We start from the raw sequence: 16,364 nt of genomic DNA, 5'->3' as shown, positions 1-16,364 counted from the left end.
TAAGAGGAACAAGTTTGTTTACATTTATGGGAGATAGTACTGCCCATTTCTTATTTACAGTGTCACCTGAAAGTAAGAACAGAAGTTCACATGGCACTTTTGTAGCCAGCTTTACAAGGTATTTATGTGCCAGATATGCTAAACATTCATATGCCCCTTCATGCTTTGGCCAACATTCCAGAGGACATGCTTCCATGAAGATGACACTCGTTTTAAAAAAAATGCGTTAATTAAATTTGGGACTGAACTCCTTGGGGGAGAATTGTGTGTCTCCGGCTCTATTTTACTCGCATTCTGCCATATATTTCATGTTATAGTAGTCTCTGGTGATGACTCAGCACATTGTTCATTTTAAGAAAACTTGCTGCAGGTTTCACACAACGCACAGGAGGCACCAGTGAGATGTCAAAAGATAGCTACTGCACTCGACCCAGGGTTTAAGAATCTGAAGTGCCTTCCAAAATCTGAGAGGGATGAAGTGTGGAGCTTGCTTCCAAAAGTCTTAAAAGAGTAGCACTCTGATGTGGAAACCACAGAACCCAAACCACCAAAAAAGAAAATCAACCTTCTGCTGGTGGCGTCTGACTCAGATGATAATGAACATGCGTCTGTTCGCACTGCTTTGGATTGTTATCGACCCATCATCAGCATGGACACGTCCTCTGGAATGGTGGTTGAAGCATGAAGGGACATACGAATGTTTAGCATATCTGGCATGTAAATATCTTGAAATGCCAGCTACAGCAGTGCTATGTGAATGCCTGTTCTTACTTTCAGGTGACATTTGTAAACAAGAAGTGGGCAGCATTATCTCCTGCAAATGCAAACAAACTTGTTTGTCTGAGCAATTGGCTGAACGAGAAGTAGGACTGAGTGGACTTACAGGCTCTAATATTTTACATTTTTTATTTTTGAATGCAGTTTTTTTGTACGTAACTCTACATTTGGAAGTTCAACTTTCATGATAAAGAGATTGCACTCCAGTACTTGTATTAGGTGAATTGAAAAATACTTTTATTTTTACAGTGCAAATATAATAAAAATAAATATAAAGTGAGAACTGCACACTTCATATTCTGTGTTGTAATTGAAATCAATATATTTGAAAACATGATAAATATTTTGGATGTTTTCATACATAGTATTCTATTGTTTAACAGCATGATTAATCATGATTAATTTTTTAATCACACTATCACAATTTTTTTAATTGCTTGGCAGCCCTAGTTGATTTACATTTTGTGAAATCTGACCCCTTTCCTTTCCAATCCATTATATTTTGGCTGCTCCTTTGTTCCCATACTATAATACTAAAGGCTGCTCAGATTCAGCCATGGGGATTGGCACCACCCTTGCTACCCTCACTCTAGATTCTAACCTCTGCTCCTCACAATGCAAATAGTAGCTCAGCACTCCTGCTTTTATCCACTACTTTGTTAGCTTTTAAAGCCAAAGTTTTGGGCTTAGTAGAATCCTCTCCCCCTGCTGGTACATAAAGGGACCATCTGTATGTGAAATTATACACTGTATTTTATAGTTTAGTGCCTTATGCAAAGATATATTATTGGTGTAAATAAGAATTTCTCCGCAACAAGGATCACATTTTTGTAGTGCATAAACCATAGTGCTATTTGTAGGGGATGCTTCATCACCTGTGTGTGTGTGTGATGGATTTGAATTTGGAAGTGTAAAATAAAGCTGAACAATTTAATTCAATAATGTACATGTTCAGTTTGAAATGTCTCCTACAAAAAGTAGCACAATGGTTTGTGCTTCCAAACAATGTGATTCTTATTGGATAAAGTTATCATTCATAGTTCTATTGGCTAATAAACACAAACTGTTATGTAGTTTAAGTAAACTTTCCCTCTTTAGAGTTAAAATATGTTTATATACCTAATGAGAAAACAAGCTGGCTAAAAATAACTTGGAATTATACAGCATTGTTAAAATCTGTTCAGTCTTGAAATGCTGAACTGTAGTTATCAAATGCAGTAATTTGTATTCCTTAATATCTTGGTGGATTTTACTGAGGCTTTCTACTTCCCATGGAGTAGATGATACCTCCTTATTATAATAACCAAAATGAATGTAAAATGTGGTGAAAACCAGCAACTGATAAATTTTCTGTGGCTTCCCCCCCCATTTAAATTAGTCACAACCACTTGCCTTCTTGGAAGAAGATATTCGAGAGGTTTTAAAAGAGGAAACTGGAACAGACATATTCCTTAAGGAGGAAGATGACTCTGTCTATAAAAGCTGCAAGCAAGAGGTGATGGTGCAGTATGTTACTTTATTATAATAGTGGTAGCAAAAAATGGCAACTCTTAAAATGTAATCTTCAATTTTTTCTTTATAAAATGTTGATCACAGCACACTTCTGCCAAGAAAGTCAGAAAATCATTGGTCTTGGATTCTTGGGAAAAAGAAGAACTTGGGGCCCAACTCTTCACAGAAGAGAATGTTTTGGATGTACAGGTTGGTATACTAATAAATAGTGGAACTGGTAGAAATTTTGATGAAAAATGGAACAAATATTTCCCCATATTTTTTTTAATCAGTGCTAGTAAATAGTCACTTTGGGGTCTTACTATTGACAAGTAAGAGTAAACCTGTAGCAATTTAAAAAGTAGTTGTCTCCAGTACCTGCTTGGCCTCCATGCTATGGTGTGTGGGATTATGGGTTTTGGGAATGTATGGATTGTATTACAAATGTTGATCTTTTGCTTGTTGGATCACTGGATTCTTGGATGGCATTAATGGCAGTGGGACAGGGGAAATTTTGCCTTTTTAGTCCGTTTTAAGGAAGGATGGTGATGAGCAGTCCAGTTCCATCCTTCAGAAGAAAGGTGTTGGCTGTAGTACAGTCATTATAGGTTGGGCAACCGTTGAAATGAAGGGGAAAAATGAGGAATTTCAATATCTTAGTAAGTACGTGGAGGATCCGCTGTGGAGGAAAGATGCAAAGATGGCTGGCAATTCAACACAGCATTTAAAAAAAAGTTGTGGGTTTGTTTGTTTTTTTGGTTTTTTTTGTAAGCAATCAAGGGAATTTCCTTACACAGTGGTTTTCTTTTATTTCTGTTTGATGGTACTGTAAAAGTTTGCATACCAAAATTGTGGCCAGTGGTGCACGGCAATGATGAAACTGGCTTGTGAATGTATTGCTTTTGAATATAATTTGGGAGAATATATTAAACCAATTTTTGAAACAATCAGTCCAGTGTCTCCCTCAGTATCACAGAAAGAACTGGTGATCAGTATTAAACATGTGTTTTAGTAGCAGGCTTCTAGTATAACTTGCTGTCTTAGAGTGGACAGAGATTTATATTTTATAACTGTTTCTAAAACCATGCCAAGCTATCAAGTTTTATATAACTTATTTTTAAGAAAATATAATTGAAGCTTTAGTATGAATGTATAACATAAGGGAGAAGAAAAACTGGTCCACCCTGGTCAAGGAATTAGCATCAGAGCCATGCCAGCAGCAGCTGTGTTTAAATTCAGTTGTTACCAATACATTTTGGATCCCAGTATAGTCTAGTATAGTGGTTCTCAACCAGGGGTTCAGGGCCCTCTGGGGGCCAGGAGCAGGTTTCAGGGGTCCACCAAGCATGGCTGGCATGAGACTCACTGGAGCCCAGGGCACAAAGCCAAAATTCTGCCATGCAGGACTGCAGCCTGGATCCCTGAGTCCCACCACCCAGGGCTGAAGCCAGAGCCTGAGCAACTTAGCTTCGTGGGGCCCTGGGCTATTGCCCTCCCTGCTAACTTCTAATATCGGCCCTGGCTTTTATATGCAGAAAAATACTTGTGGCTCAGCTGTACTATGGAGGTTTTTATAGCATATTGGGGGCCTCATAAAGAAAAAGGTTGATAACCCCTGGTCTAGTACTTTTATACTGAATTGACACTAGTTTTCTCAGAAATGTTTACTCATTGATTCTACCTGCTACATAGTTGCTTTATTTTCCTATTTTGTTTTTTTTGAATTAACAGTTAAAGGTTGTTTTACTAAATATTAACTTTTATTCCTCTTCCCCATTCCTGTCTTTTTGCCATTAGTCAGAAAATATCTATACTACATCTTTACTAATGATACCGTTGCTGGAAATACATGACAGCAGATGTAATCTGACATTGGAGAAACAGGCTACAACTTCAACAAACAAAACAAATGCAGTAATTAAAAAGAAACTGAATTCTTGCACTTCAAAAAATGTCAAAATGGAAAAGTCTCTTCAGGTCTGGATTCAAGATATTTTTATTAATTTCATTACCAATTTTAACTGTTAAATGGTCTCTAATAATTTTTTAGTTTGTACCTCAGTTTTTTGATAACTGATAGGAATCTTGGCCAATATTTTTGCCACCATTATTTAGTTTGGATCTGTTTCTATGATTCCTGTTTTTCAAGCTAGTAATTCGGTGATGAAAACTTACTCCATGTCTGAACTCTGGACAATTTTTAAATAAATTCTTTTTATTCAAACTACTTAAATTCTGAAATTTAACTTATCAGTCTGTTTTAGGATTGAAATACTTGGTAATGTTATATGGCTAAGATTTCTCTGAAAAGTGTTCCTGCGCAGTCACATATTTCCTTTGGGCCAGATTCTAGTTTGTGGTTACATGGCAGTAAAGGACATGTAAATTCCTCACTACTACTTATGCTAGCTCTATAATGGTCCATCACAAGTCAGGCCTGATCCAGAGACATTATACAGATTTGCTACCCATGCTTGAATTTCAGTGCTCAGGTTTTCTGGGGGGTGGGCTAGTGGATCAATGATTCCCCCTCCCCCCCCATATTGATAGCCCCAATGTCCACCACCATATCCCATTCATCCCAAAATGTCTGATTTTTCCCCCCCATTCCACAGCTGCCAAACCCTCCTTTCTGTGTTTATAAAAAAAGTACCTTACATCCTTTCCAGCCACCACACCCTTCCCAGCTGCCAAAGCTACTTTCTGCATTTCCTCTGAACAGCAATTACTGTGCATTGTCAATATTGCATTCTGCTGTCTTTTGGAACTTCAGAGTAAAATAAATGGGAAAACATTCTAAAAGAGGGGTTTTATTGAATTAGCTATTACAGCATCAATTATTACAATGAATATTTCAATTAAAGAAAGCCCCTCCCTCACTACTTATGTTACCTTAGAACTTTCAACCTGGCACATAGGCACTGCTAGTGTGCTGAAAAAGCAGTAAGCTTTGTCACAGAATTTATGTACCAAGTATTGCAAAATACATGGGCCCTGACAATAAAATGTGATATTACTTGAATTTTGATTACATAAACTTGTGAAATTTAGTGTGGAAATAGCTTTTAAAAGAATATCTGAATTAGGGTTGTATTTAAATGCTGAAGTATTCAAATACAGCTGTTTAAAAATAAAATTTCCTTTTAACTGTTTTTTTATATATAGCCAAATTGTGAGTGGGAAGCAGTTGTTTATGGAAAAACAGAAGATCAGCTTATCATGACAGAACAAGCAAGACGATATCTGAGCACATATACAGCTTCCGGCAGCACTTCAAGAGCTCTAATTCTGTGAGGACCACTGCAACTGACGAAACCATCCCTTCCCCTTACAATTAACACTACACTGAAAGAGATTCCAGTTAAATATATGTGAATGACGTCTTCGGGTTTTTTTGAGACAACCTTGTAAAGGAAAACTTCTCCTTTTAATTGACAAAACAGACATATGAAGCTTTGCCTTTTCAAGTAAGGATAGCACAAGGAATCCTGCAATTAACTTTTTCAATATTTTTTTTTAAAAAAATCTAAAGCGGGGTGTAAAGAATAATAGTCCAAAATATTGCAGTAAGTGTTGACATACACTTTTTTTAAGTCCAGTTTTTCACATTTATTCTTCACAACATACATTGCCACTCTCCAGTTAATGCATTTTGAATGTAGGGTAGGTTTACAGGTACTTCTGATTTCTGAATAAGCAACATACATAGCTGTATGAAAATGATTTTGCTTAAGTGCTTAGTTGCTTATGTAGCAATTTTTTTCTACCATATAAAGAAACACAATGGAAAGGAGTCTAAAGGAAGGATAGAAAGTTGCACTACTAGTTTTTGGTATGCTGCAAAAACAATAAAATTAACTACAGTGTTAAATATATTTATTTGAGAATGGTACTAGAAATAAGATAGTAGGCAAATGGGATGAATTAAGTTTTTCATTAGTGTAAAACATCAGTATTTTCTTCAAAATCTCAGAAACTGAGACCATTGTTGAATGTATTGTACAGTATGTAGGAGCAAGGAAACTTTTGTAAATTGGAAAGGAGTCTGTTTTTATAATTTATTTTCATTTTAAAGCTTAAATGTAGATATTTATGTGTATGTAGGTTGTCTAGAAGCCAACGTTGTTTCCTGTTATAACAGCTAAAGTGGTAAAGGACAGATTTTAACCTTGAAGTATGGAATAGCTGCATCATTACAGGCTGTGAAGCATATAAATCTATACTGTATGTTACATCTACCTAAGGATTGCACTATATACCCTTTAAATCATGTTGGTCGGCAAAGTAGTTATAAACTATCCCTTTATTATTATAATACAAGTATTTCAATAACTTGTTTTTAATTAATTATATAAATAAGAGCAAGCCTGAGGTCCTTTATGTGACCCTATTATTGAGTCCTATTAATGTAATAAAATACATTAATTTTTAATTCATTTAAAAAAAAACTTGGCACCTTGGTTGTTAAAACAGTCTTATATCTGCACTTAGAAGTTTGACCATTGTATATTTACTATACTAAATATTTGGAGAGTGAAGAGAACGTTTTTATTTATGAAAATCTTTGTCCTTATTTAAACCTCTACAGGTTACAACAGTTGCTTCGGTTGCCTATTTTAGGTATTTGCACTTATTTTGTCTTTTTTTGAAGGAATGTTTTGGTTTGCTTTTGTTGTAGAGATTTTATCTAGTTAATTTCTTGCAGATTATTTTTGTGTGCTATCAACAATACTGACAAGTAAATAGAATTGTACACTGTAGCTTTAGCTATTTATAATTCAGACACTCTTCCTCTCCACTCCTGGGTGTGCTGCTATAGATAATAGCAGAATCGGCTTGCTGCTATGAGAGATGGAAAGAGCGCGCATCATATGCACTGTATGTAAAATTTCCAAAAAAAAAAATAAAAAAAATGATGGCAGGTTCTCCAGTTATCTTAATGAGATCAACCATTACTATGCAGGATGTAGCAAAATTCAGACCACAGAATTTATACCATATAATACTAAGACTTTTAGAAAATTGTTTTTTGTTACTTAATTTTAACACTTGGTATGTGGTATGTGTAAAGCAATCTGTGTGGTTATTAAAATACTTTTAAAAACAGCTCATGGGTTCCAATATTTTTAAAGGAACATTTAAATATTGAATGTTTGAATGCCTAGATTCTGTAGTAGGCTTAAAAAGTTTCAGCAATCAGATTAAAAGGAATACAAATTCTTGTAGAAAAGAGATCTGAAAATCGCAGCTGTGCCAGAATTATTCCTCATTCATGTCAAATGGGAGGAGCCAGTTAGAACACCTTGGCAGTGGTGGTTTTGGTGTGTTCATTGCTAGCAGTAGATTTCACAAGGAGAATCCAATTTGTGGCACAAAATGAATTAATGAAGGTGATTAAGTTGCATAATATGTAGAGCGATTCTTGTAAGCCTTTCATGCCAGGAACTGGATTTATTTTCCCCTGGATGATGTCTTAGAAATGATTGCACCAAAGACACCAGAACCAAGGTTAGACATAGTTATGATAAGTAGTATTTATTTGAGTTGGTATTGGTTGAATCATCTAGTTAACTGCTTCTTTGCTGCGTTAGTGAAAAGGTTTTAATCTTTGACGTCAGGCATCTTTTTATCACCTTTTGAATGTTGTGTGCATTTGCATTTCTTTCAGTTTATAAGTAGACTATACATGCAGCAGCCAAACATGCATACAAAACTGACTACATATATAATTCATTTTGTTTTAAGGTTTTTGGTATAATATTCAACAAATGCCTTGATTAAGTTTAGTTTTTTTTTTGTTGTACTACAAACTTTGTTTCATGTAAGAGAATTTTGCATATAATGCAGACCCATATTAACAGCAGAAATAAAGCATCTATGTACAAGGTTACTGGAAAAGCTTCTTGTTTCTTATGAGAAATAAGACTAGTCTGTGTGGTTTATTTATTGTAAATGTTCTAGTTACACATTTTGAGAGTCTAATAATATTTAGGTATGCATCCAAAGGGAGTGAAATGCTGCAATAATTCCACAGCTATCAGTATGGAGAAGGGAAAACATGTCTGTGGGGATCATCTTTTTGGTATAGATTTGTGATAGTGACCCTCAAGTAGAGGTTGCAATGTGGCTTTCATTACCTTGATTTTTAGCTTCTCTCTTAATATTCAGAAGAAAACTCATTTTGGTATTGCATTCCCTACTTTTTTTTTAGTTACATGAACGATTAATTTCTAAGAGGGAGGCTGCATGCGGCAGGGTTTTTTAAATTAACATGAAAGGTGATTTACTGAATAAAATTTGTGGCACAAATGAGAGTTCATGAAACTGACAAAACTTCACTGGCAGATTGGAAAATCTGTAAGAACTATCTAGTTTAGGACTCACAAAGAATAAAAGCTTCACTGATGCAACCTCTAATTGTCTTTTTTTTTATTTTAAATTGCAGTGCATAATGCTTCTAACTTTTAACAGTTGGAACTGGTGTGAGGTCTCTATGGATACTGTAATCTTTGCTTATTGGATCGTCTCATGCAAGTGTCTGAGATTTCAGTTTATGGCAGTCTCATTATTGGTCTTAGACACACAGTTCCTCAAGCCACTCCCTGTTAAAAGGGAAAATAATACTTGGTCTTTTCACAGCCAAACCTTCCTGGATCTCAGTAAGAGCAGTGTGACCTCATCCTGTGTCTCAGCTACAAGCCTAAGATGCTTGGCAGCTTTTCTGTTGTCCTCCTCCACATTACTTTTGCTTTTTTCAGTAGATGGCTTTTAGAAAATCAGCTATTCTGCATACAGGGGTTTTTGATCTGTCAGCTGTGACTATAGCTCCTCTTACTCTCCCTATCTTGGCCTTAGTGGGGAGGGATGGAAAGCAGTGGGAACAGCAACCATTAGCAGCATAGAACAGACAGAGGTGTAGTTTTTTACAATTTATTCTAATTCATAGGCTCTCAACCTAGGAGTCATGACCACTCTCTCCCTCTCTCTATGGTTAGACAGTAAAGGCTCCTAGCATCTTTCACTTAATATGGGATCATGGGATGGAAAAGGTTGAGAACTATTATGCTAAGTTATTATAATTCTACTTATAGTACCTCAATTCCTCTTTTTCTTCCATGAGTGCACTGCTGTATAAGAGGTGGAATTTGACCCCGTGTTTGACGCATTTAAACACTTGCAAGGACTTGTTCTCTTGGTATGTCCATAATCTCAGCAATGCCAATTAACTATATGGGCATATATTGTTACCAAAAAATTTGTTGAGAAACTTACTCAGTGTCACGGCTAAATACAAGATGGAACAGATTGTTTAGCATAAGTAGTGTAAACACATGTCAAGGTGAAGTGGCCCATCAACACCCCTCCAGTTAATAAGGAGGAAAAGTGGGGACGGAATATGCAGCTGGGCAAGGGGGTTGTCAGTGGGTTATAACAAAGAATAAGATTCACTGATGCAACCTGTAATTCCCATTTTAAAAAAATGCAGTTCATGAAACTTGCAACTTTTAACAGTTGGAACTTGTGTGAGGTCACTGTCTCTGGATACTGTAACGTTTGCTATTGGATCTTATGCAAGGTCTGAGGAGATTACACTACCCACTCTTCCCTCCCAATGACTGGACGGTTGTTAACGGGCCACTACACCTTGAATCATCCCCTGAAATATGTCTTAACTACTTATGCTAAACAATCTGTTCCATCTTGTATTTAGCTGTGACAGCCTGAGTACATTTCCCAGACCTGAAGAAGAAGAGCTCTGTGTAAGCTCAAAAGCTTCTCTCTCTGACCAACAGATGTTGGTTCAATAAGAGATTACCTCATCCATCTTGTAGGTCCAGGGATATTAGAGAGACATGGCTACAACACTGCATAGACATGTGTAGCTTATTCCTATACAGGAAAGGAAATAAACCATACTGGTATAACTGCATCTGCACTTGGGGTTGTATCTGTATGACTACTTCAGTTAAAAGTAAAAATAATTATACCAGTACAAAATCCGTGTGGAGCCAGGCTCTGATAACTTGAAAAATGTAATACATGTCTAATGCTTCCAATACTTAGTTCTGAAACCTCCAAGGAAAACTTAAGTTCTTCTTTGAGTGATGTCCCTTTGGGTGCTCCACTCTAGGTGTTTGGACGCCCCTGTGCTCGTAATTGGAGATTTATGGTAGCAGTGCCTGGTTGGATCGCACATGCATGGTCCCCATCTTGCGCCATTTCAGGCAGTTAATTAGCACAGTGCGATCAACCCTCCCCCCCACCTTCATTTCTTCCTTACCGCCCTTGGCTATGAGTTGGTGCATTCAGCAGTGCCCCAGAGCTTAGTTAGCATAGTATACCTTAGTTAGTTCTAGTTTTGTTATAGATGGTTAACTCCTTTTGTTTCAGAAGCGCCCGAACACCTAGAGTGGAGTAACCACAGGGACACACATCTCAAAGAACCTATATTACTGCACAAGGTGAGTAACTTTCTCTTGCTGTGGAAGTAGGAATGGCAGTTCAGCGGATAGCACTTCTTTCATTCCAGTGTTGGACTGTTGCTGACCATGCCATAATGTAGATGAACAGATCTTGAATATTTGTGGTGATTAAGGCCTCCGATAGAACTTTTCTCAAATAGGAATAAATATTAAAGTTGGTATGTTTCAGTTCTGCTGACCTAAAATTTTCCTCATAATTTCACTTAGAGGATTCTCCATGGTTTATAAAGCTGCTATGGTTCATGCCAGCAGTGTTTGCATTTCTTCTATGGGGAAAAGGATTCTTTGTACTTTCAAAGTGCTTGAGATGAAACGAAAGAAATCCGATCACCACAACCAACTAGTACACAAAAAGGGGCTTTATATTGCTCCTAGGTGGTCTCAATTGATTGCAATCAAATGGCCTGGATGATTTTCCCCCTAGGTCAGCAATATGCACCATGCACACTCAGCATAGCATGCAACAACCACATTTGCAACCTTTCTGTCTTGACATCTGCTGTTTCGGGTAGTAAATCAACCTGCTATCAGAAGTCACGCTAAAGCCCGGTCTACACTACAGGGTAAGGTTGACGTAAGCTGCCTTGCATCAACCTAGCTGTGGAAGTGTCTTCACTTAAATTTGGTTTGGGCCAATGTAAGTGCCTCTCTGTCGATTTTTAGTAACATCTCCCTGAGCAGAATAGAGTAACAGTTAATGTAATTAGGTCGATGCAGTATCACTGTAGACATAGCCTTGCTTATGTCAACTGTTACTGGCTTCCAGAAGCCATTCTACAATACCCACACTGACAGTACAATTGATATAAGAACTTCTGGTGAGGATGTGTACTGCTGACCGAAGGAGCCAAGTGTGCACGCACACAAATGATTTAATAACTGCAGCAGCTGTATGCTGACATGTTAGGTTGAGGTAATTTTGTAGTGTAGACATGGCCTATGAAATTAACCACTCTTGTTCTAAGGCCAGCAATTTCAGCTTGATCACATTACTAGAAATAACAATATACCCTTCTCCAGTGCCGTTGAGATGTACACCTCTACCCCGATATAACGCAACCCGATATAACATGAATTCTGATATAACGCGGTAAAGCAGCGCTCCGAGGGGGGGGGCTGTATGCTCTGGCGGATCAAAGCAAGTTCGATATAACACAGTTTCACCTATAATGCAGTAAAAAAATTTTGGCTCCCGAGGACAGCATTATATGGGGGTAGAGGTGTTCTTAAATTCTTGACAATCTTTTAAGAATAAATGTGGAAAAGTACTTTATCAACTTTATGTATAATATCTCTACTCACTCATACTGTAAGTGCTATGGTTCCCTATTGAAACTACATTGAGTCAGATCATTGTTAGGTGTTGGGTAACTTCTCCTGGTCTCTTGGTTTCTGTTAAGTAGTTAATTCCTGTCTGTCTTAACTCGCCCTCCCTTTCCTGGAGAAGGTTAGGGGGCTGTCTGTAAGCAAGGACTGGTCTGTCTCCCAAGATCTGTGAGAGTGAGAGATTCTTTCAGGATCAGTTGTAAATCTTTGATGTGCTGGAGAGGTTTTAGTTGGGGGCTGAAGTTGACAGCTAGCGATCCTGAAAGACAATCCCTCACTCTCACAGATCTTGGGAGACAGAGGAGTCCTCGCTTACAGACAGCCCCCTAACCTGAAGCAAATACTCACCAGCAACCACACACCACACAACAAAAACACTAACCCAGGAACTTATCCTTGCACCAAAGCCCGATGCCAACTTTGTCCACATATCTATTCAAGTGACACCATCACTGGACCTAATCACGTCAGCCACGCCATCAGGGGCTCGTTCACCTGTGCATCTACCACTGTGATATGCTATCATGTGCCAGCAATGCCTCTCTGCCATGTACATTGGCCAAACCGGTCAGTCTCTACGGAAAAGAATAAACGGACACAAATCTGACATCAGGAATCATAACACTCAAAAACCGGTAGGAGAACACTTCAACCTCTCTGGCCACTCAGTAACAGACCTGAAGGTGGCAATTTTGCAACAGAAAGACTTAAAAAACAGACTCCAATGAGAAACTGCTGAGCTTGAATTGATTTGCAAATTAGATACCATTAACTCTGGCTTGAGTAGAGACTGAGAATGGCTGAGTCATTACACTACTTGAATCTATTTCCTTATGATAACTATCCTTACACCTCTTGTCAACTGTCTGTAATTGACCATCTTGATTATCACTACAAAAGTTTTTTTTCCTGCTGATAACAGGTCATCTTAATTAATTAGCCTCTTTGAGCTGGTATGGCAGTATGTGTGTGTGTATATATATGTGTGTGTGTGTGTGTGTGTGTGTGTGTGTATATATATATATGTATGTGTGTGTGTATATATATATATGTATATGTATGTATGTGTATATATATGTATATAATATACACATATACACTCTTCTTATATGTTCCATTCTATGCATCTGGTGAAGTGGGTTGTAGCCCATGAAAGCTTATGCTCAAATAAATTTGTTAGTCTCTAAGGTGCCACAAGTACTCCTGTTCTTATAACTGATATACTTTATGCAAGATGGCTCATGTAAGATATCATTGGAAAGGTTATGATTTATTGAATGTGATTATCCTATGTGTATGCATGTATCATTTCTGTATCCGAAGTTAGGAATATTCACTATGAATCAATATTTCAACTATGCTGCTTTGGGTGACAACAATGTAAAAGCCTGATGGTGCTGATGGCTCATCAGCAAGAGACAATGGACTAAAAGAGCTTAGTCTTCCTGTGAACGTGTGGGTTAGCCTGTGAAGAATGGCTACAGGGCCCCTACAGAGGCATGTGACCATGTCACCTGATACTGGAACCCATCTTGAATTCTGTTCTTTTCCAGGAGAAGCTGGGGTGGGGAACAAACTAGGAAACAAAGGACTCCTGCCTTATGCAAATCCTATTTAAGGGTGGGGAGTGAGGTAATCCAGCTCGCCAGTTCTCCCCTGCTACCCCACCCAAGATGACTGCTAGAAACTGATGGGTTAGATCACAGAACCCCCCCTGGGAGCTGCCAACTGATGTGCCAAGACTACCTCTGCTCCTGTTTTCCCTGCCAGCTCAGGACTCCAGTACCCTGTCTTGCTGAGCCAGACGCTCCCGTCTGCTCCAACACAGACCCAGGCTCTGAATTACTTGCCCCAAAGCTGCAGGTTTACCTGAAAGCAGCTAACAGAAGTGGCTTGTCTTTAACACTCAGATGCCCAACTTCCAACTGGGTCTAAACCCAAATAAATCCATTTTACCCTGTATAAAGCTTATACAGGGTAAACTCATAAATTGTTCACCCTTTATAACACTGATAGAGAAATATGCACAGTTGTTTGCTCCCCCAGGTATTAATACATACTCTGAGTTAATTAATAAGTAGAAAGTGACTTTATTAAATACAGAAAGTAGGATTTAAGTGGTTCCAAGTAGTAACCGACAGAACAAAGTAAGTCACCAAGCAAAATAAAATAAAATGTGCAAATCTATGTCTAATCAAACTGAATACAGATAATCTCACCCTCAGAGATGCTTCAGTATGTTTTTTCCTCAGACTGGACACCTTCCAGGCCTGGGCACAATTCTTTCCCCTGGTACAGCTCTTGTCCCAGCTGAGGTGGTAGCTAGGGGATTCTTCATGATGGCTCCTCCTCTTGTTCTGTTCCACCCCTTTATATATCTTTTGCATAAGGTGGGAATCCTTTGTCCGTCTCTGGGTTCTCACCCCCTCCTTCTCAATGGAAAGACACCAGGTTAAAGATGGATTCCAGTTCAGGTGACGTGATCGCATGTCACTGCAAGACTTCATTGCCCACTTGCCAGCACACATGTATACAGGAAGACTTGCAGGTAAAACCCACCCATTTGCAGACAATTGTCCTGGTTAATGGGAGTCAAGATTCCAAACCACCATTAATGGCCCACACTTTGCATAATTACAATAGGCCCTCAGTTATATTTCATATTTCTAGTTTCAGATACAAGAGTGGTACATTTATACAAACAGGACGATCACACTCAGTAGATTATAAGCTTTGTAATGATACCTTACAAGAGACCTTTTGCATGAAGCATATTTCAGTTACATTATATTCACTCATTATCAAATTTTTATATAATCATATAGACTGCAACATCACAGAAACAACTAAGACTGAACAGGGGGAAAGAACTGGACCCAGGCTGGAAGGGCACCTGGCCTGTGAAGAAGATTCCTAGAACCACATTTAGGGTGAGAACTTGCATGTAACTAGTTTCTTTGTGTATTAAGCTTAGTTTGCATGCTCTGTTTTATTTTCTTAGTAATCTGCCTTGTTCTGTCTGCTACCTCCTTAACTACTTACATTTATTAACTACAGCAGGTGTATTTTATTTCTGGTTTATAATATAACCCAGTTTATCTGATTTCTAATGGCGGGGAGGGCGAGAAGGTGTGTATTCCCTCAATGTGGCGGAGGGTGGAGGTGAATTTCATACTCCAAGGGGCGATGGACATCTGGGTGCTGTGGCAAACCCCTTATGCTGAGCCTTCTCAGAGCGGAATTCTGTCTCTTTCTGCAGCTGGGTGTGGCCCTGCGTTTGCGCTTGGCTGGAAAAACATGGGAAGCCTAGCCCAGCAAGAGCAGGTAAAAGGGGGCCCAGGCTGGCAGGATAGTCTGACTCAGCAGTGTCCCAGCACACCAGGTGACATCCCAGGGGGTCCAATCCATCACAATTTGTTTGTGCTGCAGTGAATTGACTATAAAACAAATATTAGCGGTGCTTAAACAGGTAAATAAAATGTGCTCCGTACTGTACAAAATACAAAATGATGGCAGCTCCTATCTCCCAGGGCCTGCAACCTAAAAGAGAGCAAATGGAGTGGGGGAAAAAAAAAGAAACAATAACTAGAACTTATTTATTATACACTTATTAAAATAAGTTTTTATGAGGGACTTATGATAGAGAGGTGGTTTGGTGGAGTGGAAGAGCGCACACATTGAATAAAGCATGAAGATGGCAGACGGAGGAGACAAATAACTAATCTCAGATCCTCGGTACAAAAAAATCTTGAGTTAAGGTTGCTCAAATGTATTACCTCACAAGACAAACACTAAAAAGCAAGGAAATCAGAAGTTGTCACACCTGACATTGTCCCAATCTCCAAGCATTAGCCAGCTGCAATCACAACGCTCTACCACACCAACTTACTAAATACTCAAGTCCCTGTCTACCTTAAGGGTCCATGCCTTGGTGTTAATTGCATTAATGCAGTGACACTAGTTCAAAACCTTAATGTAGATATGCTGCAGTGGCGCAATATGGGGCTTGCCCCAGTGCTCGAGTCTGTTACTAGATTAAGCTGCATGCTTACGCCATGCTTTGTGCTGGTGCAGTGCATCTACATTAGGGGCTTGTACTGGTGTAATGACACTTACAGTTACATGTATTTCTTCAGTGTAGACAGGGCCTCAGTTGTATCTGGATGATGCTATCATCTCAGGGCACAGGTTAACACTGAAAAATTCACCAGAGACCGCAAGAGCTAAAAGTTTGTGTCTGCACTTTGGGCTAGAGTCAGACTGTGTAATTGGGGCTATAACAGCTGT

The 16,364-nt window shown here is 38.5% G+C and overlaps 1 protein-coding gene and 1 long non-coding RNA gene across 2 annotated transcripts in view; both read left to right on the top strand.

The window, feature by feature from the left end:
- MYBL1 (MYB proto-oncogene like 1) overlaps positions 1–8,158 on the top strand; it is a 36,625-nt gene extending 28,467 nt beyond the window's left edge. Inside the window, exons 13-16 of the mRNA XM_039526660.1 lie at positions 2,156–2,272; positions 2,374–2,478; positions 4,066–4,245; positions 5,434–8,158. Of these exons, the coding sequence (XP_039382594.1) occupies positions 2,156–2,272; positions 2,374–2,478; positions 4,066–4,245; positions 5,434–5,562 (531 nt within the window). The 3' untranslated portion in view covers positions 5,563–8,158. The remainder of the gene's footprint in view (positions 1–2,155; positions 2,273–2,373; positions 2,479–4,065; positions 4,246–5,433) is intronic.
- Positions 8,159–11,268: 3,110 nt separating this feature from the next.
- Positions 11,269–15,528, top strand: LOC120398911. The gene is made up of 3 exons (XR_005594794.1): positions 11,269–11,388; positions 14,903–15,007; positions 15,337–15,528. It is a non-coding gene; the product is annotated as an uncharacterized LOC120398911 (long non-coding RNA).
- Positions 15,529–16,364: the final 836 nt, after the last annotated feature.

The sequence above is a fragment of the Mauremys reevesii genome, linkage group 2 (assembly GCF_016161935.1).
Source record: "Mauremys reevesii isolate NIE-2019 linkage group 2, ASM1616193v1, whole genome shotgun sequence".
Lineage (NCBI taxonomy): Eukaryota > Metazoa > Chordata > Testudines > Geoemydidae > Mauremys > Mauremys reevesii.
Note: the sequence above shows the minus strand (reverse complement) of the source record. Positions and strands in the feature narration are given on the sequence as shown.